The 25146-nt window shown below is 39.5% G+C and overlaps 2 protein-coding genes across 4 annotated transcripts in view; one reads left to right on the top strand and one right to left on the bottom strand.

Moving 5' to 3' along the window:
* The first annotated feature begins 4509 nt into the window (after positions 1–4509).
* The window catches only part of acsl6 (acyl-CoA synthetase long chain family member 6), a 78168-nt gene continuing 57531 nt past the window's right edge, over positions 4510–25146 (top strand). For both annotated transcript variants that reach the window (XM_048268589.1, XM_048268638.1), the window contains exons 1-2: positions 4510–4627; positions 15825–15869. The gene's annotated coding sequence lies outside the window, so the exon portion shown is untranslated. The remainder of the gene's footprint in view (positions 4628–15824; positions 15870–25146) is intronic.
* On the bottom strand, positions 21786–24883 carry irf1b (interferon regulatory factor 1b). 2 transcript variants are annotated; one of them, XM_048268669.1, is made up of 10 exons: positions 24725–24883; positions 24255–24343; positions 24014–24113; positions 23728–23898; positions 23596–23636; positions 23364–23478; positions 23139–23258; positions 22975–23003; positions 22690–22837; positions 21786–22423 (listed from the first exon to the last, which is right to left on the bottom strand). In XM_048268669.1, exons 2-10 carry the CDS (start codon positions 24339–24341, stop codon positions 22302–22304), a joined length of 933 nt encoding a protein of 310 aa, XP_048124626.1. In that variant the 5' UTR covers positions 24342–24343; positions 24725–24883; the 3' UTR covers positions 21786–22301. The 2 variants fall into 2 exon arrangements, with proteins under 2 accessions (XP_048124626.1, XP_048124617.1); XM_048268660.1 differs by having other exon boundaries at positions 24255–24346; positions 24725–24881.

Consider the following 25146-nt stretch of genomic DNA (forward strand, 5'->3'; position numbering starts at 1 on the left):
TACTCCCGTGCGGGCCGGTTGCTATATACCACGGACATGTTTTGGGGGGCCACCCAAAATGAGGTGGCGGGCCGTAGTTTGGGGACCACTGGTTTAGAGTGAGTGGTGGTATAGTCGGCAAGTGGCACGGTTCAAGTAGTTTGTCATGTAGTCATAAAAGGAATTATAAGTCGGGGGTATAAAATGTGGTGTGTGGTCGGGGTGTTGGTGCGTGTGGGAAGGGGGTATGTTATGTGTTTGGGTGGGGGCTGATGAAATGGTGTATGGGGGGGGTGTGTGGGTATGTGTTTGGGAGGTATGGTGTGGTGTGTGTGTGTGTGTTAGGCCTATGTTAAAAACCAAACTTTACCACAACTGCCCACAAAGTAGGCTAGCCTTCTGCTTTGTGGCAAAGTGCTAGTTTCAAAATCGACGGCGTACTCCCCACAGTAGACTTCTTGAAACACCGGCTACTGGGTCTGCGGGGGTACGCCATCGATTCGACGTAGAACCATAAATCAGCCTAGATAAACTTCTTCGTCCTTACTACCTGAACCGTGAGTTCCCTGGCCCAAGCTGCTCGTCACTCCTGTATAGGCCTACATCCATCCGGCGAATGGTAATAATGTATGTGAACTTCAGAGGTGGAAAAAGTACGAAAATATTGTACTCAAGTAAAAGTACCAATACCTTGATGAAATATTACTCATGTACAAGTTAAAATACCGATCTGAAAATGTACTTAAGTAAAAGTAAAAAGTAGTTCATTTAAAATGTACTTTAAGTAAAAGTTACTTAGTTACTTTTTTTTTTTGGGGTACCAGAACAACCAGTTTTACCAGAGACTTTCTAATGAGAAGATACAGCACTCAAAAAAAATCCTCCATAGTAATGCATGGGGTTAGTCAGTTGTCTACAAATATCACAACCCTTCCAAAAAAAAACGTTGACATGTGAATACATTGAGCCAATCATGTGGTGTGTTGTAAAAATACATTGAGCCTATCATGTGGTGTGCTGTGAAGACATCGTGCCAATCATCTGTTGTGATCTAGCTGCTGGAGCAAGATTGGTGTCGTGAAGCCTTACGCACACATTTTCTGCGAAATAGATGCAACGATAAGTGCCCAAAAAGTGTTGCAATATGGCCGCCGAGTGGAGGTACTTGCCTGAAAAAACTTTGGTCCTAGCTCGAAGTTGCTGCAGCCAGCAGCTAAGGCAGCCATGTTCATGCTCCCACTGTGTAGCGCTGTAGCTGCAGCAACTCGAGCTAGGTAAAACCTTGTTTCAGTTTTGTTCATACCGACAGTACTCAGTGACGTTGAGAAATGGAGATCTATGTGAAAAATCACCGGAGTTCTCCTTTAAAGGAACCATATGTAAGATTGTGGCCAAGACCGGTACTGCAATCACTTTCAAATTACTGTAGAGCGGTGTATCCCCTCCCCCTCCCCCTTGACTCGAGGTTGCCAACTCGGATGCCGAAACACTACTGACTTTGTGATTAGTAGTTAGGTGGAGGGTGGCGCATCAGGCCAAAACATGACATAACATGACAAAACGCAACATCAACATCAGTTGAGGGCTGCAACTTTTTAAATGACAATATCCTGGCCGGACTACTGTTGTCAGTAATATAAGTATTTGAAATGAACATGATTTCTTAATGTTTAGTGACATATCAGGGCTATTTTATGATTAATTGAAATACATTTCTTACATACGGTTCCTTTAAGTTTGAGCAGTAGTTGATTTTCAAAGTTAGTTGCATTCATCCTTGCGTCGCTTTGCAGTGAACAGTAATCCAGCACAACTGAAAAGCCCCTCACAGGCAGCTGAGGCAGGCAGGCCAATGTTGAGTTGCAGAGAGTTTTTTTTTTATATTTGGAAACGAGCAGAAGGTTCAGCAGATTAAAGGGCGTCGAACTGGGGGGAGAGTGGGAAGTATAGGGCCCCAATGGAGGAGAGGGCCCTTGAAAAGTGGAATACGGGGGTACAACATTTTCACCAGACATTAGTAATAACTCAGGTAATCCACACATAAAAAATCCAAACAACTCCATAAGTAGAGTCATGTGTAATGAAGTGGAATAACACAGGGAAAAAGTATTGAACAAGCTAAGAAAAAGCACTAAGGCAAGGAAAGGGAAGGGACAAGCTGGAATCTGTAAGTAGTTAGAGAGTAGTTATCCTTTCTATCTGTGCAAATTAATATAAGCTTGGTTAGTATATTGATGGGCTATAAAAAGGTTTTTCATTACCAAGGTGTCACACAAGAAACATTTCATGATGGATAAAAGCAAAAAGCTCTCCCAAGACCTTTGCAACCTTATTATAATAAAATTATTTAATGTAAGAAAGAGCAATTACCCTACATGATAAACCTATATGCCTTGTTTGCTCAAAAGAGGGTGTAGTAAAGGAGTAGGCTAAATCACCAAACAACAATATAGCCTACCCATGCAAAAAACATGTAGCCTAAACATTAGTTCAATATGCCTCTTTGTGGAAGCGTGGGATAGGCTACATTTCAAAGGCTTTCTTTCTTTCTTTCTGTTTTTTGTTAACTTGTGGAATAGTGGAATATTTTTTGTTAACTTCTCAGTTAAAGTGAACTATTATATAACCTTTACACATTTGTTGAACCATGGTACTAATCAAAACTACAGGATATAAGAGCTGAAATGTTGCTTCATTTATCCAATTTCCACTACTATGGAAAACGTGGGCCGGTCTTGGGCCTGAAACTCCCAGGCACTAGCCTAGAAATCTAGACGCACCCTAGCAGCAGCAAATTACATTTTAATGTGGGTCTGGCTCGTCAGGCTACCCGGGCACTGAATTCTGGCAACTTTGAAAACCAGCTTCTTTTGAAGATGAACAGACACCTTTTCAGTTTCAACTAATGACTGGCATATTAGTAGCTGCTGGATATAGGTGGCCTGTGTGTGTGTGTGTGTGTGTGTGTGTGTGTGTGTGTGAGAGTGAGATGGTGACCTGGGGAGTAAGCCCTAGAAATGCTCATACCACATGACCAAAATGTTCTCCCTACCAGCAGGTCATTTTTTTGAAAGAAATAAGTTATTTACTTTTCATTTTTTACCTGAAGTTCATACAAAAGTGAAATTTCTGTTTCTTTCTTTGAAATAAGATATGGGAACCCTGAATATGCTTTATGCTATGGAAGAGTGGGCATCTATGATGCCTCAGCTTGAGAATATTAGGCCTACATCTATAGGCTATATCTATCTCCCTGGCCCAATAATGTTCTATTTTCTTCATTCCTGAGAACTAAATGGTCCACCACAAAATGATGGCATCTTCAGTCAGATTTAAGCTATAGTACAACATTTAATTTAATTACTGTGAAAAGGAAATAAAATTGACGTATGGGTTGTCAACAGCTCCTTCCATCGTCTATGAGACCATCTGATTGTTCACTCTGGCGAAAAAGAAAGCCAAAGATCAGTGCAAAGGCTACAGGACTGAGTTCTACAACTCAGCAGCATGGTGTCCAGTCTGGGGTATGGTGGCGCCGAGGGGGCCACAGGCCCGTTTGGTCCTTGGTGGACATCTACATGTCCTCCACACTCCACTTGTAAGCCATCATTTAGTCATCATTTAAGGGGTTATGTTTCAAAACTGTCTTACACGGGAGAGGATGCCCCCGGACTCACTAGCTTAGGCGGGCAGGGGCCAGGGCTCTTTTCACGTCTGTGCCCAGGGGCGTAGTGGCTCATAATCTGCCCATGCTCACAGCTCGGGAGGATTCAAGACAGAGTGACAAGCAGAGGAAGAGGCTAAAACTCAGAAACATCTGATTTCAAGGACTAAAGAGACATTAAAAAATGTCTTTGAAGCAGCAGGTTGGGGCCAATGGCTCCATCTGATGGTGGTATGTGGAAGGCATGAAAACCTCATAGATGCTCCAAATAGTCACCTTCTGTGCTTGAGGTCTTGATTGTTAAGAATAGAAGGCTAGTGACATTGAATAATTCAATAATAAATTCAATAATATAATATATGAAGTGTTTGGTTCCAAAATGCTATATCTCCGTTTTTAAAAACATTAAAAAGTCATGACTATGCTATTTAATTGTGTATTTCAGGTAATATCAATCAAATTGCAGTTGTGTTTTGATTAAGTAAAGATAAATCAAATAACAATATCCAATTACATTTCTACTGAAATTAGACCTACTTGGAAAACAAAATAAAAAAATGATTTAGGCTAAATGTAAATGTAAATTCATTAAAATGGTGGATAGGCTATAGCATTTTGGAGCCAAACTCTTTAGCCTATATATATATATTATATAATAGGCAACTTTCTGACCGAAGCGTTGGTCACGAATAAATAAATAGGCTAATCAAAAGGGTCAAAATATACTAAACTACAACTCTTTGTTTATGTTTTCTAGCCATGCATTCCTTCACCACGTATAAGATAAGATTGCTTTCCTGTGACTCCTCCCATAAGTTCAAACGAACCGAAAAGCCCTGTGAAAAAAAAGCTAAGTGAAAGTAAAACCAAGTTATCCAAAACAGTCCTTGTGTATCGGGTTCAATGCAGAACATTTACGTACAATGTTGGATATAAAATATGTGCAGTAGGCCTATCATGTGGAATATGAAGTTTGTCTTCAAGGTAAGCGCGAAATATATTTGTAATGGAAGAGATAGCCTAGGCTACTGAATAAACGATGTTGTTTGTAAGAAAACAGTTAGCGGCGGATCATATGCCAGCAGGGGGATTTAATCAGAAAATATTGGAGTTTTCGCTTTGTAATTAGACTACTGTTTCTTTCTTGTCCAGGTTGTTATAAACAACCCACGACACGTCTAGATTGTGTTACTGTCCCTCATTTTGTGAAATTCTTAGGTTTTTAAATAGCCCATGGGCAGTTAGAGAATGTGAAAACGAAAGTATTCAGGCTAGGTCTAGGGCTAGGCCTATATAATACCATGCAACGTTGCATGCAGCTCAAGGAGAAAAAAAAAGATTTCAATGTGTACTGCCATGCTATATCTTAGGTGAAAATGCACATTATGTCGAGCTGTGTAGCTCAGGCTATCAATATAGGCTACATTTAATTACATTTAAAAACATTGCACCAACAAAGACAAAGATATTATTTTGTATCCTTAAAATAGCAAAGTGACTTGACAAAGGAATTATTTTCCATCGGTAAAAGACTCTTGAGTTCTTAAAAAACCTCACAAAACCTCAACATCTGAATCATTTTCTGAGGGGAAGGCACAGTCCACAATTCTGTCTTTTTTTTTTATATATTTGCCAGTCAAACAGTCAATCAAATTCTTCCAAACTTCTGAAGTAACATGTTGATTGGCTAGAATATTGTTACATTGTTTCCAAGAGTCAAGTACACACACAGAGAGAATTAACAGTTGGTAGGCTTTACAAGCAGGGGTGTAATGGAGGCTAAACACAAGTAAACATAGTTTATCCACCTCTTGTTAGAGAATATCCACCTCTCAAAATAGTTTATTCACCAATTGCAACTTTTAACATTAAAAAATCACACTGTATTATCCACATTCACAATATGTACACTCATCAACACTCTATAGGAACAATTTAATACCACTGGGATTGTTATAAACATTGGACAATAATAACCCCTATTGTCATCAAACATGTTCACATGCCACATGTCAGAATCAACCAAGCAACATTACCGTACGCTTGGTGTGTCAGTGTAGCCACATCAATGCACCCACCAACCCCAAAAAATGACCTACATGAAATACGTCTATATGACTCTGCTGTTCCAGTGTAGAAATATTACATGCCTTTGTTGTCTGAGAGTTTCAGTTTGATTTCTGCAGCTTATAGTCAGCTATATTGTGAAAAGTTACTATGCAGCAGGGTTGTGCAAAGTTCCAGAATGGAATTGAAACTGGCTCTTAATCCAATTCAATTCTTGAATTTGACTTGCATTTCAATTGAGGTAGCAAACAGGAAACATAATTGCAATTTGAATTTTGCACAACCCTGCTATGCAGTGTAGCAGATCCAAAAATTAACCTTGACAATCTTTAAGATACAAAAGAAAAACTTTTTTGTATTTTATGTTGAAGTCTTTGGGTCAAGATTACTCCAAGACAGCTGGTGTCTGACTGCAGCTTTCTTCACGATAACGGGAGACTGTCAAGTAACAATCCCACACATCTGTAGGTGAAGCCAGTTCTTATCCTTAACACACATCCAAATCACAAGATGCCACCCTACCTGTTATCATCTAATCAGCTGGTATTTAGCAGAAATAAGAATATTTACTACAAAAAAAACCCTAAACCATGTTTGTGTTGGTATCCCCCTGGGGTCAGCACCATCAGATACCTTACAACAAACAAATTTCTCACTAATGATTCCCACAGAGGGAGGTTTTAAATACCACAGGGGGCATCTCAATGGACCCTTTCAAGAGAGTTCCATTATCAGCATCATAGTTGGCCCCACAAGACTTCCGTTTTAACATTCCATATGTTATCTTACTGCAGAGGAAGTAGATTGGGAACCAAATAGAACGTTCAAGCATTGTTTTTGTTTTTATTGTTGAAAGGGTCTATAAAGTCAAAGGAAAGGATGGTAACCATATTTCACAGCATATGTGTAGGTTAAGCTAAAACATTTAATTTAATGAGAAACTTATATACTGTAAAAATGTATACCATCTCCTTTACTCAAATATTATAATTTGGAGGAAGAATGATCAGGAATGTCATAAAAATGATACTGTAGTCCACTAGTGCATTTTAGATAGCGTTAGCCAAGTCAAAAACGTCCATTTAACCTTTGGTGTTGCCTTTGTTCATCCAGCTAGCTCTGTCCTTGAGTGAAATACTAATCCTATGGCTGGCCCAGGCCTAGTAACCTAGCTCTGTTAGTTTATTTTAAGACTTCCTCCTCACTATCGGCTCTTCACAGTACTTCCTGTCCGATCTCTGTGTGTGTCCTCAAAATAACAGTTCTGGCTCTTGAAATGGGAATGGCTCTTCAACAAACATGGCTGTTGGGCTCAAATAGTATTACAAATAGCCTAACATTATCTGATATTGTGTCTGTAAGGTGATAATTACTGTTTCGTGCAGAGATGTGGAATGTTGGAGGGGGAAAAGAGTAAAACAAATCTTTTCTTTCCAAATTTTGTAGTGAGGCGTTATTCATTGGTATTTTGAATCATACTTGGAGTTGACCTTTGGCTTGTCGTAATGTAGTCTGTAGAATTATAAGCTTAATGCACATCTCATTTTTCATAGTCCTTGATTCCCCATCTTTATGGCATTCTTTCCCCATTTCCTTCACACCTTTATTAGAGGGAGAGGGTCTTGGATGTAGGAAAGGAAGAAAGAAAGGTTGGGAGGGAAGATCGACCAACAAAAAGGAATGATTACCCCTCATTGTTGGTGTTGGTTGGTTCATTTTGAGCAGGGAGAATGTAATTCTTCTGAACACCACACGGTGTCAGTAGCAGCCTTTCTAGTTACTTCAGCTCAGCAGACATGCCATCTGTGTTCTTGTAATAGCTACAAGTCTTAAAGTGTTTTAAAGGTAAATGCCTCACAACAAGATGATATATTGATGAAAATCTTTTTAAAGAAGGTTATTTAGAGGATATTAACAACTATTTATAACCTTTTCAAGTGTTTTGGCGCCACACTGAGTTCCTACAATTGTTGTTGTTGATCACCATCAGCCATTCCTCTGGGTCTTATCAGCATAGATTTTGGTGGCTGGCAGTCAAGACTTTGGAATCTGTCTGAGGATATCTTTATGTAAGAGATTCTCAAGTATGTGACTCTGCGTGCAAAAGGTAACCAGCTCAACTGCCTGTTGACCTCAATAAGAAAATTGATGACCATAGGCTATATATTACACTCACAGCTGTGCAAGTAGGGAAAATAAAGCTTTCAAAATTTGACATTTGAACTCGTCCACAGGTTTTGTCTCGTGCACAAACAATGATTTATGCAGAATGTCGTAAGTGTGTGTGAGTGTTTCTGTTGTTATTTGGCTGAGTCTGGAGGTGCCTTTTTTTATATGTCCTGTGTGGTGAGAATAGTCAAGCTGACTTTAGTCGTTCACAAACTTTGGCCTGTTTGTTGTTATACAGTTTTCCCTGCCATGCTGCAGTCCGGTCCCACCCATATGTCTACTGCTTCTGCAGTTATCTCGCACACATTGCAGCGCCTGAATAGCAGGAGTAACCGGAAATGTAAACATGGCCCAGAGCCAGGACTGATGACTGATGTATTAGACTATATTAGACAAAAGGAGGTTATAACAGTGACGACAACCTGAATCCCTTAAGTAGCAAAATTGAGAACCGGGTTTATTTATGTTTGTAAATCTTGTTGATCTTGTTGAAATCTTGTGTCCGAATACTCACTACTTCTATGTCAGTATTTGTACTTTTTTAAAAAAGTATAATGTTAAGGTATGTGTCGGATGTTCATAGACACTTTAGTGCTGTGACCGCAACCAGATGGTTTTGTCTCCACTGTCTTTTACTAAAATAAAAAGCGCCCCCCTCAGGTCCCTGCAGAAATTGCACCCCATTGGAGAACCGGTGTGATTTACGGGAAATGGCTAAGTTCTCGGAGACGGTTACAGGCATGTGAAACTGTGGGAGCAATCTGCTCAGGCAGGGTTCAACTGAGATAACCATACTTTAAGGTTTTCAATGGAAGCCATGCTATGTCCATAAAGATTTAGCATTTTATTTAAATATTAAGCACTTCAATGACTTTAATGTTTAGTTTTCACTCCAACAGCAACAACAACAACAACAATAATAATAATAATGTATTGCATTAATTGTGTTTGCATGATGTATTTAAATATTTTAGAGCCTCTATTCCCTGACATATCTGAGATGGAAAACATTGTAATATATGTTTTCCTTTTGGGTGCTGTATGTAGGCTATGCTTAACACTAGTCCTGGCAGTAGCATAAAGTAATGAGGAAAAGGCTCAGTGCTGATTTACAGTAAATGGACACAGCACTGTTGATAGGATCAAAGATCAGCCTGTCTGTTAGCAGGTGGTGAGGCTCGTCCTGACACATTATTAGAATCATTGTACATGTGCTCCAGTCTCAGATTTGAGCATTTTCTGTCGATGCAGAAACACACAGAAACATTTGGATATTAAAAATATTGATACATGACATTGATAAGTGCAAAATACACGTCACTGCACCCTATCAAACTTGTTAAATTAACTTGATAAACCAGTTGGTTTAATTGTTTGGCTAGCTCAACGTGTCAGACACATTAAACAAGACAGGCACTCAGCCAGGGTAAAAATGCATTACAGGACAGAGACAGTTTACTCTCACCAGCTCCTTAATCCCATATTTCTACTTCAATATATGGAAATATCAAGATGTCTGAGCACATAGTCTAGCTCACTCGCTTAATGAAATTACAATAGAAGCCTTTGCTGAGAGGCTTATGGATGGGCTGAGGAGGTTTGTAATGGTAATTGGCCAGAGTGCCACTGGTTCAGTGTTTGTTTATCTGTGCATCGCTGAGTGAGGAATGGATCTTCATTGAAATAGACCAGGACTGATATTTCTGTCCATCTTTCCGATGTCCTCCAGTGGGAATAATGCAATACTGTTTTCTCATGCAGATTCCTTGTTTAAGCCTGAATATGAAGCATTCACCACTGCAACACGTTTTCTGATGGGAGAAATCCCTTGTATCATTCTTAGTCAATGGCCATAAAAAAGCCCATTAACCCACCCACCCCCTGCTCACACACACATTCACACACACTTACGACATTCTGCATAAATCATGGGGGGGTCACCTCACCAGCACCCCCACCCCCACCACATCATCCCTTGGTGCAGGCTAGAAAGTTCAAAAACATTTCCTGCTAAAGCTCCCCATCAGGCTTGTTGCAGTAGTGCAACCTTTAGGAGAAATGGTGCCATTTATAGGAAAGGTAGTTTACAGGACACCAACCCTGTTTCTTTGAAAACAAGTTATAGCATACTGTTGCATGCTTCTTTAGGCTTGACTCATCATCTATGAAGGACAGACATACTAAAGTTGGGCCGAGCAAAGTTAGAATGTCTGTTTTTTATTTAGTCAGTCTTGTAGAATGGCAAAATCATTGTACATATATGCTCCACTCACAGATTTGAGCATTTTCTGCCATGCTGAAACACACAAAAACATTGTTTTCCACCCTACAGCTGGGAATCTTTGCCCTGTAGTATGGTAACCTGAGGCATTTACAATGAAATCTGAAATCACAGAGCCATAACAATTTAAAGGGATAGTCACCCAAAAAACCCACATGACAAAAAACAAGCTGAATGTGATGCCAGAGTGTGTCTGTTTACATAAAATGGGAAGTTACCTAAGGTTTAGGTGAGGAAGGTGAGAAAGACACGGGTGGTTTTGCGGCAGGTTTATTTGTGGGCTCTGGTGGTGGCTACTAGCACGAGGCAGAATGCTAGGATGACTAACCACAGAACATTATGTGATCATTTTAAGTGAGTTGGCACAAGTTACTAGCCGCTTGTGCTGGGCTGGTCCTGAGTTCCTGTTGCTGTCCCCACCCTGCACCCCCCACCCCTGAAAAAAGGAAGAAAAGAAATATAAAAATGATGGTGACATTATCTGAAATTGTGGATATGACAGAAACTTGAGGTATGAGCAGCTGCCTAATTCACCACTGGGCTTCTTATTTGCTTGGATGCAGTTTCTTGGCTAATTGTGCAAATTGCCCCCTGTATGGTTTGAAAGACAAGCGCTGTTTTGGCAACAAAATCCAACTGTGAGACCGTCTGGTTTGTGATGTTGCGTTTTGATAGTGCCATTCGAAATAAGGGATACCATTATAATGTAAACAAAGTCTGTACTGCAATGTGAAAAGCCCTATTCAGGAATTTATCCAGGAAGAATTACAGCATTTTTATTTGTAATAAAAAACGGTGTTCACTGATTGTTGTCCCTAGTAGTAACTGGCTTTAAGTCAAGAAAAAGTCTGTTGACATAGTACAGAGTCCTCTCGAATCTACCAATAATAATAATTCCCATGGCCGTGTTGAGTTTCCAGGTTAGTCTACAGTGCCTTTGGTAGGTCACAGGACTTGAACAGACCTTTAGTTCCTTGCATCCAACAAAACTTTTGACCTATTTTCATAACTATGCAACTGTTCATATTGATGCAATAATATAATTTAAATCATTATTCATTCTCTGTTCACAAATCTAAAACATTTTCACTGCCAAATACAAAACCAGATAACTCAATTATGAGTAGATTATTAATCGTTTAATGATGTAGGCTAAAGATCAGAGATTGAGCTAAATATTGGACAGCAGCAACCAACAACAAACAGCTAAAATGTACAAATAAAAATAGTAACTGGATAAAAAAAAAGTTAAATGAAAAAACATCACTACAGCAACAATAAGTATAAGTATATATACTCTTTTGATCCAGTGAGGGAAATTTGGTCTCTGCATTTATCCCAATCCGTGAATTAGTGAAACACACTCAGCACACAGTGAAGTGAAGCACTAATCCCGGCACAGTGAGCTGCCTGCAACAGCAGCGGGAGCAGTGAGGGGTTACGTAGGTGCCTTGCTCAAGGGCACCTCAGCCATTCCCACTGGTCGGGGCTTGAACCGGCAACAGGTCCGGAGTGCTAACCAGTGGGCCACGGCTGCCACATAAAGCATTGAAAACAAACAGTGGCAAGGTAGGTCAAACAAGATCTTGAAGAATATAATCCTGAAAATCTAGATCAGTTACATGTTTGTACCTGCCAAAGTATGGCTGTGCGCCAGAAACGTCAATTCATACCGCCTAATTGTTCTCAGGTGATTGTAGTGAGCACATAGATTTCTTTTTCCTCATATGCTCAAAGAAGCCGCAAGTCATGGGAGATAGACAGGTTTTTTTCTTGTTTGTAAAAACACTGAACACTGAAGATGTATGCTCTTACACACTAACATGTGCTTCCCCCTCTTCCCTCCTCTACCTCCTGCCTCTCTACTTCTTTTCTCTCTTCTACCACTTGTTCTCCTACCACACTTGACTAGTACTTAATGTAGGCACTCCTATCCTTCAGTATTGACAGATGTATAGTCTCCTCTGCACTATAGCTTAAATGTTATTCTATCGCTAGCACTATAGCTTAAATGTTATTCTATATCGCTAGCTCTGTTAAATGCTTAAATGTTATTCTATTGCTGTAGCTAGCTTAAATGTTATTCTATCGCTAGCTCTGTAGCTTAAATGTTAATTGTATTGCTGTAGCTCTGTAGCTTAAATGTTATTCTATTGTTGTAGCTCTGTAGCTTAAATGTTATTCTATTGCTGTAAGTCGTTTTGGATAAAAATATCTGCCGAACGATGTAAATGTAGGTGCTCTGAGGCACCCAGGCAGTTGAACTATGGCCTAAACCATATAAATTATATATTCGGATTTAAATGATCATGGGCAATTCCATGCAAAACTGTCACGTCCATAACGCCAACTAAATACCATGCCATTGTGTTGGCATTATGGATGTGACAGTTTTGCGCGGAATTGCCCTCCTACCTTCATTAGGCCTATCAGCCTATATCAGCCTTTTATTGTGAATTCATTGATCCTGCCTTCCTGAGGCCTACTGTGGAGGCACAAGCCAAGACTCAAAACACGTTTCTTTCCCCATTATCATCATCCCAGCCCCCAGGTTAGAGTACCGTACAATACTTTTAGTTATGTATGTCTCCAAGAAGTCTCTCAAAGAATTTGGAGACATGTACCCCCATAGGCCTAGAACTGTGCACACAGATGTACATACCACTGCACACTGCTGAACAAAATCTGTTTATCCTCAGTGTTGTATCCACAGAAACTGGTGACCAAATAGTGATTATTGTTTTGCTGCTGTCAATATTCATTCTTACTTTGATCCCATTTTTGTGAGTCATAGAAGTTGATGGAGCTATTGTGGTAATTACCAGCTTGGACCAAAACTGAATGGAGAGCCCAGTTTACTTGTTTACACCTGTAATTTGCAGGAATAGTGTAATTATAAAACACATACCCACATTTTTGTGGTGCTATGTATTATGAAAGTCTTACCAAAAAAACAACAGTATCATAGAAGGGGTAGTTGGCCCAGTTTCAAAGGAGGGTGGTTGGCTCAGTTTCATAAGAGGGTGATTGGGTCCCCTATCTAACAGCCCTGTGTCACATTTTGTAAATTTGAGTTTTGGTGTTTTTTGCAATTAAAACGGTTGTGTGAGGAATGACCTGGTAGACTTCAAAGCACTAAATACAATGAATGCTGATTGTGGCCTTGTGTTGCCTTTGCACAGCGGGTCTCACAACAGACCTGGTTTACCATTTTCCCACAAATGTTGCTCACCAAAGACAGTACACAATCTACCTCTGATAAAAAGTGTGTTTGATAATATGTTTTCAATGACACTGGTATTGTCAGTCCTTTTGGTTAGGCAAAAAAATTAGGCTGAGGGAAAAAAAGGAGAAATTTCAGATGCAAAATGCTAACTATCAGGATTGAATCCCCTTACAAGAATATCAGATGATTGTGTTGTGCTTTCATGCAACAAGTAGGCAAGCCAATCAGATTAACCTGTTTTTACAAAAACAAATATTGAATTGGCCGCAAACAAGTCGACAGTGGTCTGTCGGTATTGGTGATGCTGGGTGCATCCCACATCAGCACATTACACATTGGAGCTACAGACGCTCAACAACCGGCCAGACATTATCAGACGTCTGACTGTAGTCTAGGTCTACGCCACACTTTACAAAGAGAGAAGTAGTGCTGTTGCACCAGGGTGACCGTTACGAAGTTGATTCCCACCCAGGCAGCAGGAGGACGAGCTCAGTTTCGTCTACACCACTTCCTCCCTTCACACGGTCTGAGCTCACCACCAACAACAGCCGAGTTCTGGGCCCAGTATAGCTCCCCTATTGAGAGAGATCAACATCTGTTTTAGAATCGTGTGCACTTTTAGATGATGAATGATAGAATACATGTGGTGCATCTGGGTCAGTGGAACCAGTATTTCCTGGTTCAAAACAATTGTTTTGTTTTTTTAAGTCGTGTTTACATTACAAAGGTTGAAAAGCAACAACAACCAGCAATTTGTATTGTTATGTTGCCATGTTTATTTGCTGAGGAATTTAGCATTGCACTATTCTTTTCAGCTACATTATCTTCAATAGGCCTATCTTCAAATGACCAAAGAATAGAGTCCTATAGCAATTCATAGCAAGGATTATCCGTCAGTATATAGTGGTATAACTCCATAAACTGTATTTTCATAAAGCCGTGGACTGTGTAAAACAGGTTTCTCCGTATTGTGTAACACAATGAGTAGCATCATTGTGAGCAATGAGTCATTGCAAAGTGTCTCTATGTAAAGTCAGGGAAATACCAAGATGCTGGTGAATAGGCTTCTAGGGGGTTATCCCATGGGTCTTTGCAATTAGATTGATCAGACAACAACCAGTAGAAGGACCACACCTTTTGGCATCATGTTGAGGGTGTTGAATGTGTTTTTTTTTTGCTTTTTGTGAAATTCAATAAACTGCCTCAAGCGGTCCTCTAAGTCTGGTGTTTGTGCACTCATACAAACTCAGATGTTTGTTTGACTTTGTACACATTCTTGGCTCTGTAAATGTGAGATCAACATAGTGGTTTGATCCGAGCCACAAATTATCCCAGCCAATTAACATGATGCTCAAGGAGCTTATCATTTAACCCTTGTAAGGTATCCATATTGTTGTTACTCAGACAATGTTCCCGGGTCTGGTGGACCCGCCACATCATTAGGTTTTTAAATCAATAAAGCCATAGTCATTTATGTAAAAATACATATCATATGTTTACTTTAACTCAATTATCAATGATAGACATAATTATGATTAATATTTGCTATTTACCCCTGTGAGATCACATTTATAAATATGTAATATTTATGTGTAGGGGGAGTGCACCGTGTGCAGTCATTGAACATAAGTTATTTTTTATGTTCACAGAAAATGAGCCAAGGCCAATGAGTCTGAGTTTGAAAAAATACATCTTACAAGGGATATGGGAAATTCGATGGTTTAAGAGTAACACAACTGTCAAAGAGTCGTGCAATTGTGGGGGAGCTGCAATGCAAGTAGCAGCATACCCACCACTGTCAGAGTGCTGTTGTTTTGCTCTTTCTTTGCTAGCTTCAATATAGTGTAATTGAATTCAACTACTGTTTTGCAATTCAAATTAGCAGTGTGTTACTGGATAGAGACAGTAACCTGGGAATACCCATATGAACCTTTGGCAAATTTGAATTTGTTCTGCAGGTCCATCTGGTCAAGAGGCCATTGACACTCATTTTCAATGTTCCTAAAACCCAGGCAGCCAATCACAATCACTAACCTGGCACAGGGCAGGCTTCATGTGATGACAGATAGAGCAGTGCATTCAAAAGAACCAGTGTCTGCGCAGATGGCGACAGGGTCAAACAGATACAGATGTGTATTCAAAACCTTTGTTTACAAGATTTCTGCACTTCTGAAATGATTTGTTGAGAGTTTCATGCACAAATTTAAGTTTTTAAGTTATGTTGTGTACCAATTTCACTGCTAGTTATGCCCCTGGAAGTCGTAAATCAATGAACCCTTTCCAGACCCACTATCAATCTCAATTGAAATGCGGTCTAGTGTCAACGACACAGTACAGCTGACCCCTAAGTCCTTGTTTGACCTGTCAGGACTAAGTATTCCTTATCCTCAACATGTTTCATACATATTTTCTTTCCTCCCTTTCTTTTTCTTACAAAGCATTGGAGACACAGAATGCCTGGGGGGTGGTGGCAGTAACATTTGGTAAGTATTATTATACAGATGTCACATGATGTCAGTAACAGCCTCAGTTTATTACAAAGTTACTACCTAGGATTACTAAAGCATTGTGCATAGTTCTGAACCTCTGATTGCAAAGACACTGTTATTTTCTTCTGTGGGAAAATGTTGTTTGGCTGCCAATTCATGCGTTGATGCATTTACAGTAATCCTTTTTTTGTTTGCCCTCTTACTCTATGTGTTTCTTTGTTTACTCAAGTGAATGTTTCTCTTTGTGACTTTCTGAAACAAGCACAAAGGACTGATAGTTCTCATCATAAAATTCTACGAATTGTAGAACCTTATTGTTTTAATGAAATATACACACATATGAGGATATATATACAGGATATGAGGTTTCCGAGATTGACATTGAAAATAGCCACTAGTCCACTCATTGTGAAGCTCACTCCACCCAGTTCCACCCATCTACCCACTTCTGTGCACTTGATTCAGACACTCTGGCACATGACTTACCACCACTGAAAAAAACCCTCATAAACCTATAAATGTGTTGTTTACTTTTTCACACCTCACCTGATGTTTGCATGTTTATGGTATACTATACTATATATGTAAATGCAATGTAAGTGAGACTCTCTTACAATAAAGCCAAAACAGTGAAGCCAGTTTGTTTGATCTGTCTGTCTGTCTCTGTCTGAAGACTATGTGTCTGTCTGTCTCTCTGTCTGAAGACTACAGTATGTGTCTCTCTCGAGGTCTATGTGTCTCTCGAGGTCTGTCTGTCTCTCTGTCTGAAGCCTATGTGTCTCTCTCGAGGTCTGTCTGTCTCTCTGTCTGAAGACTATATGTCTCTCTCGAGGTGGAGTTGATAACAAAAGTAGCTCAGCACAAGAGTAAATGTTTTTACATCAAAATGATCAGGTTCTCATCTTGTAATATCTTGCCGAACCCAATTTGAACATGACTTTAGTTCATTTGATATGACAAAATATATACAACACATGGACCAGTAGACTTAAAGGTGCTCTAAGCGATGCTACGCGTTTTTTTAGGCTAAAACATTTTTTGTCATTTACAAACATCACCTCACCATCCGCTAGCTGCTTGTGTCCTGACACTGTAAAAAAACGCGATCTCTGTGGACAGCCCAGGCTCTAAAAACGGAACTCTAACCTGGGCAAACCTAGCCCATAAAACATAACAAACTGTTCCAGCAAATCACAGACAAGATGCTCGTTTAGGAGAGTTTCAATTGCACGGGAGGGAGGGGGAGGAAGTAGCGTGCTAGCTCTCTGTTTTGTTTGAACGTCAACAGAATTGACGTTACCCAGCATTACTTAGAGCACCTTTAAAGGACCACAATGCAGTTCTTTTACCTTAAAATTACAGCTTCAAACTCATTGTCATGCTACGCTGACTAACAATACAGAGAGTGCTGTCTCTGACCTTGCCAGACCACGCCTGGAAGGCTTGATATTGCCCATGTACACAGGTGCACAAGTTGTTGATTTGGTAGGATCATGACCCTTTTAGTCAGTTCTTGACTATCTGGGTTACCATCTTTGTGCTAAATGGCGTTGAATACTGATGCCAAGGGACATACAGTAGATATCAGTGCTTGATTGTGTTCCTTTAATGGTTTGGTAATAACATTACATTGTATCAATTGTATCAGTACCATAATATCATGCAGGAGAGGTAAGGCCCAAACTGTTATGTGATGGCAGCAGCCTGTGTGTAGGGTTTCAGTTATTAGCACTCTCAGGCTGTGTAGAGGCACAACACATGGCACAAACAGCCTTCGTGAATAAGTTCGGAGAAAAGTCAACAATGTAGCCTAACAATTAAATGGAATAATGCTGACACGTTGGTTTAGCAGCTTTTACGTGTGTAAATGTTTTTGTTCTCCCAAACAGTTCACAAACTGCAAATCAGTGACATGTCTCCAATTTATCCCCCATTGAAACGTTGCCCAACACATAAATGCCTGATGCACCCACATGTTTACATTCCTTTTCTTTCTTTTTTCTTTTTTTTTACTAAACTCTAGCTGTTAACCCTTCCATTGATGACATTTACTTTTCGTCAGTATCTGTCCTCCCATAGGTGACCATATTATTATTTGTTTCATACAGGCTTCATTTTAGACGTCTATGAAAGATTTATAACTGTTCTAAAACAAAGGTCATGCCCGTTGAGAGTAAACATCATATAAGTACGTATGGCAACTTTTTTGGATGAGGCTGATAATCTTGGACTCACTGAACTAATTTCAGAATCATGATCTTCAGGGCTTAAATTTCACTGCGGGATTGCGGGTATTGCGCATAATTTGTTCAAGTCCCGCAACTCTAGCCATCATAATGCGAGAAATTCCCGCATACACTTTTACAGCCTGTCTGATGACGTTAATATAGCCAATCATTAAGTGGCGGAATGCGTGCTATTGACCGGACTGATCAACTACCGAGTTGAATTGAACATAGCCTCATGCAGACGCCTTTTACACGGAGAGAGAGAGAGAGAACCACTTTGCGCTTACGCCAAATAGGCTACGCTACCATGGCAAACTTTTACATCTGGAAAGAGCTCCTTGGTAACTATCCTGCTAGCTCAGGTCACGCCAACACTTGATCCCAGAAAGATTGTCTTCGACATGTTAGTTTTTGAACATTTATTGTATCTAATGACATAGAAAACATAATGATTTGCATACACATACCGCACAATGCACAACTTTTATTCACTAGCGACTATAGCCTAAAACCGTCAGGTTGAAGGGGGGGCTAATTACTCCATAGAATTACTCTCACGTATTTTCTTAAAGTGACAGGCACTCAATTACACCTACTCATCAGCAATGTGCACTCAATTGGACCTACACACCACATTAAAGATATGCCTAAGTGTTATAGGTTAAACGTCAATATGAGGCATTCAAATTACTAAATATGTTTAGCTACTAGTAATTACTAGTAAAATGCTATACTTTAAAAAAAAATGCATTATTAAATAAATACACTCTATATGAATTCAAAAATATATGATAGAAACATATCACATAAGCTATCATTTTCAGTGTGTGTTTGTGTGTGTGGAGAGAGTCAAGCAGAATCTAGGATGTCCACTGTTGTGAATGATCCCACTACAGTATATATTACTGATGACGTCAGGGTGGTGGGGGCCCCAAAATCAAACACTTTTTTTTAAAAAGTATCGAAGTATTGAAATCGCAATTCTTGACTTGGTATCAGAATCGACCCCCCTCCCCCCTAAATTGTGTAAATCCCCCCTACATGAATAACCTAAGGGGGGAATTCCCCCCCATTTTGAAAAATGAATTTTAAGCCCTGATCTTATTACCCTATACTCACAATTACGGCACAATTGCAGGAAGGTCATTATGTGTCATTTGGAAGCTCTGTATTTCCTGAGGCAATTTCCTGAGGTTTTTTTGTAAGCCATCAGGTTCTATCCCATCATTCCTCACATTCGGTTGCTATTTCCATATCACTCAAAATCCTGTGTGATACTACAGAGACAATTGAAAGTTTAAAATTATGTAAAAAAAAAACATACGTTTGTGCTGTTTAAAAAAACACTGTTTTATCAGCTGGGGCAGCAGCATGCTGAGGGCCCTATCTGATAGGCTTATTCACAATATACCACCACGTAGGTCTACCTTCTTGAACAGGGGTGCGTTTCCCAAAACCATAGTTGCTAATTAAATGAGCAACTTTGTTGGTTGCAATGCAATTTCCCATTGCCAACCAACTAAGTTGCTAACAGGTTAGTAACTGGTTTTGGAAACTCAGAGTAGTACATACATAGCCAATAAGGCTGCACTCTATTGAAGGAACACCTGTGTCAATGGGCTTAATTGTATGTCGATGTGCAGCTACTGTTACTGTGTTAGGCTTTTCTGCTTATCTAAGCGATTCCATACACGTGGTTGAAACTGCTATGAGGAAGAGTTGCCAAACCGATTGTTTAGTCAGCTTGTGTAGTACCTCATAAACCCCAGCCTATCATCTAGGCATGCATGTATTCATGTCTTTTATGGCTTCAGAATCTCACAATATGCTTCCCAGAGATTAGTGTCTACCTGCAATGTCATAGAGTGACTGTTATTCTTTGGCATTCTCTGTCAACCAACATCTGTTCCAAATATTCATCAAAGCATTTGTCAGTGTAGCATGTTGCTCCTTCAGTCTAGGGGTGACCATATCATGTTCATGTTGGGAACACCCTCACCCTGTCAACCTGGTGCTAGTCAGATACTGGTGCACCATAGCTAATTGAAACAATAATGCCTTGTTTCCTGATTATCACCATTCCCTGACTGAGTCTATACATTTGTGGGAATGAGAATGACCTATTTATATTAGTGACCTGTAATTCTCCAATAAATCTTTGTCCAACAAAATGTGAAGAATCATCACAGTCTCACATATAGATATGGCCATAATAGTCAAATCCTATGTAAATATCACTACATTGATATGTGCATGAAGTGTGAGAAATCATAAACAAGGAACAAAGCAAAGCTGTGAATATAAGTATCAATCGTCTATGAAATCTTTGGATGGGTTTGGAAATGGTTTGGTAGTGTAGTGGTTAAGGAGTTGGGCTAACATCCTGCATCCAGTAGCCAATAAAGTTGTGGGTTTGATTCCCGACGACAGTTGTGCCCTTGAGCAAGGCACTTTACCTTAAGTTGCTCCGGGGAGACTGGCCCTTGTAATAATTCTCATATGTGAGTCGCTCTGGTTAAAAGTGTCAGCCAACAAAAAAAAATGTATCCAATGGTTCAAGGTTGGACTACTCCCTGGGCGCATTCTCTTGCAAGAGACTTCCTTTCAAAGAATCTTGGCTTCATTCTGTTGTTCCTCTTTTTGTGTTCAGGCTTTCTTCATCCTTCTGTTCATGTCTTTCCCTTCAACATTACCATCCAAATCTGTCAGACTATAGAGTCAGACACCACACGGTTCCACTTCCTTGATTTTGGAATGAATGCTGCAAAAACCTAAGAAATAAAAAAATTCCAGATTGTAAACACCTAGATACTCCACATTCTCCAAATTTCTTAGTTGTGTGCATGCGTGTGTGTGTCACAGTGACATAAAGATGGGGAAAAGCAACATAAAAGCACCTATAGATTTACTTTGGACAATTAATGCAATGGATACGTTATGGTAAATAATATCACTCTTCCCTTGCCCTTTGTTTTTGTTTTGTATACATTTACCATAATTCACTTGACATTTGAGTTACATTTAGAAATGGCTCATTTTGAGGCTTAAAATATTAAAACAATTCAATAACACTAAACTAAGTGAAACTAAACCTTGTTAGACATCTTGTGTACATGATTTGCAAGATACAGACTTGTAGAGTAAGAGGCTCAATTGTGTGAAATTGTTAGACATGTTGTGTACATGTTGCCTTTGGGTTTGCTTTGCACTTCACAAAGCTGTGGAGAAGGTGTAAACATTAACACCTTGCTCAATTGTCATACACTTTGTCTTACACTTCCTCACAAGACTAAAGTAATAGGGTGTCTATAGCACATCAAGACATGTTATGAGCCAGTGTTTTGTGCTCTGTACAATTAAGGATTGTTAGTGTAGTGGATTCCCGGTTGTGGCCTTTTTTACAGGTAGGGGAGGTAGACCAGATAAGTCTTTGTTCTACTTCTGTCTGACTGAATACATTGTTGCCTTTGTGGTCCCATGAAAACAGTAGCATTTTTTTGTCAAAAAGATCAATTAAAATGTAAAAGAAAAACATAGTCAAGTTGTAAAAGTCTGTAAACATTTTTCACATGATGAAGTGTATTTTGTGTTGACTTCAACATTGTTGTACTATATCAGTGTAATATGCATATTACATTACATAATGTGTGTGTTGAGTCTTCAAGAAAAACCTGGATACGGATTTTACAGAGATTTTATACTTTATTTTGTAAAAATAGAACATTAACATATTTACAATTCACATATCTCACACCCAGAAACTTTATAAATGGTACAAATATTGTTGTTACCTGAAAGAAGGTCATAGGTAATAGTAACGGACAAAGTTCACAGTAGAAAATTTTGGAATTAAATTTGACATATCGTTCCAATTCAGTTACTTAATTTATCAGATCTGTTAACACCAAACTTATAGTAAGTATAGAGTAACAAAATGTATATACAGATGAATATGACAACTTCCTTGATCGATGAGAAAACATCCACACACATCCCCCTTACATGATCAGTTGTGTGTGTGTTGTGTGTGTGTAGTCTGTGAACCACAGAACTGCTTCATCACTGGTTCGTTTGTGTAAGTCCATTTGCTAGAGTCTCTGTAGTGTAGCCATACCTGAGGTAGGCAGGTACACACGGGCATGTGAGGACTCATGGGAGTACTATATACAGTAGCTTAGTGCGGAGTCGGGAGCCAAAGCTAGCAGACCAGCTGTGGCATTGTGTTCCCTACGTTGTATGTCCACATTTCCCCATAAATGGGCTGTTCTTCCATTGCATGTTGAGACACTAGTTCTGTGACGAGCTGGAGTTCAATTTCCTCTGAAAACAAGAATTACAAAGACATAAGATTACATTGAACTGAATGTTATTATGAATAGAGACATGGTTGAGCAAATTTAAGCCAACCTCACTCTTTGAATACATTTTTTTCAAGTGTGTCAGGCATGACTTTACATGATTTCACAAAAGACTTTACACACATTACAATAGCTACTCAACAAATACACACATATACCCAGGCTGCTGAACATCACTTTAAACCCCCAAACATATTTTAAGCATGTATATTACAATTTTGCATTTACCTGATGAATCACTCCACTGGCTCTGAGGACTGTGATATGATTCTGTCTGTGTGCTTGTGCTTGTGCCTAGTTCATTGCTCAGGAAACCCCTCCCATCAATATCGTTAGCATACCACTGAGCTTGGTCACGCTCCAGTTGTTGTGAGATCTGTAAAGCCAAACAGAATATATATTTTAGACTAGATTGCCAATTTGTTAGTATAGAATATTTCACAAGTAAGGGTATTCCTGACAATGAATAGCACACTGACATTGAAATTAATATGGCTCATAAATTGAACTTACCCCAATGAGATTGAGATCATCATCATAACCTGCAAAGTCAACAAGAAAACATGAATCTTAATTCCACCCTTAATTTGTACAAAAATATTATTGACTCCAAAAAGTATTCCGTGGTATGTATGCCTGAAGGTACAGATAATGACAGATTGATTTAAGATGGCTACCTATTGAGTGATCTGGAGAAACCTGGAAGGCTGAAACCCAGTCTGTTGTGTCAGGACCTATGTCCACTGATGATTCAAAGGGTACTTCGAGTCCATCTATGTATGGTTTTGTAGGAATATCTGTGTTGAGAACACAATAAAAGAATGAATAACATGGTACATGTCATGAATTGCACTCACACGGTTGTTGTCCATGTTAGCTTGTCAAAATGAGAGAACTCATACCTATATCCTCGGTGCTGTCCACTGTGCTCTCCTGGGTCAGAGAATTATCCTGAGTTCTACTGAAAGAAACCCTGGGAGGTTCTTCATCACACATATCCCTGAACTCCCCCTTGACCTGGAAATGACAAAATTCATTTTTAATATATATATTTAGATTTCCTCCACCATCATGCAAAGGAAGGCCAGAGTTGCAAAGAAAGTAACAAACAATGGCAACAACAAAAATGCTTACCTTAATCTTTCTCTTTCCGTCCCTTGATCTTGACCTCTTGTCTTTGAAAATAAAGAGGGCTGGATTTAGATGCTATTCTTCTAAAATATTTAAATGTATTGAATTGCCTCATTGTGAGAGAAGTGCAGTCACCTTTCTTTTTGTGCACTTCCGGCAGCATTCGGTAGACTCGCACAGCTCCACATCCCTTGTTGATGCTTTTATCTTTCACCTCCTCGATGTCAGGCAGGGAGTTCATGGCACAGCGGAAATTCGCCTTCCATGTTTTAGGGTCTGCTTGAGTCACACCCGGTTTGTATTTACCTGCAATAAAATTGCAAAAATCCATAAGTTTGCATCAATACCATTTACTGTAAAACAAATAAGTGTAATGCAACACAAAACGGTGTGTTTGCTTTGATGAAGGAATGCTACTAACCGGTGTGGATGGCCCACTCCTTGAAAAGACTGGCATCCTTGTCCTGACACCAGCCATGGCGAGCTGCATGCTTCCAGGGAATGGAAAAGATCATCTTGTCCTAGTAAAGTAGTGAGTAAGATATGCATGATCCTCTTGTTTAAATTCATATGGCATATAACCTTAAGTTTATAAAGGTTGACAACAGAAATCAAAGTAGCTGAAAAATGTATTTTGATGATAGGAGATGTACTCTGCATACCTTATCCACCCACTCCAAACCATCGATAGACCTGGATTCGATCTTGCACTCCAGCCAGGGTCGCATGCGCATTCTGGATACAGGCATAACTTCTGCATAAAAATAAATAAATATAAATATATATGCATGTACGTGTCAAAATGTAATAGTGCCCTACATGGAAAGGTCTGCATATGAAACGGAGTTTATGACCAGGAAGTAGCCTAACACTGCACATAACAAAGTTTCTCTAACCTCAATTAGCCTAACGTCATATGCAAAATGGATGGATTGCTTTGTCGCGCGCACTCAAAACAAAACGCCAATTTCTTTTAACTTTACTTGGCCATGTTGCACCTAAACATTTCGCAGAACAGTGCAAACATGCATAAAATTACATTTGAAAATAAAAATACACAAAAATCCGCAAGAAGGCAACTTGCAAATTCTCGTATCCCACATAGGCCATATTAAATAAATGTGAAACTTACGTCCGTTAGCGAGCAATGATATTTCCAATTGGTAAGGGAAAAATATAATCCACTCCAAGACACTACTTGCACGTCCACAGTCTCTCGTCTCACTACGTCTCACGACTCTGAAGTCCAAATTTATACTCTGCAGCGGGGCTTTCCTATACGCTATCAAAACCAACAGCCCCACAAACCGGTCATTCTACTGGCTTTGGCAACCTCCTCACGCATGCGCATGTTAGTGGAGCGGCGCTCAAACTCAGGCAGGCTGATTTCTCGGAAATCATGCTGTTGTGCACCAAGCATGCTACAGACTGTGGTGGTGGGTGTAACACCCTGTGATACCTCGTGCTCAGCAGACTTCCATAAGACCGAAACGTAAACCTTATTACTGTAATCAGCCATTAGGACAAAGCAACTTCCAAAATATAAACTATGAT

Source organism: Alosa alosa, chromosome 2 (genome assembly GCF_017589495.1).
Source record: "Alosa alosa isolate M-15738 ecotype Scorff River chromosome 2, AALO_Geno_1.1, whole genome shotgun sequence".
NCBI classification, from domain to species: Eukaryota; Metazoa; Chordata; class Actinopteri; order Clupeiformes; family Clupeidae; genus Alosa; species Alosa alosa.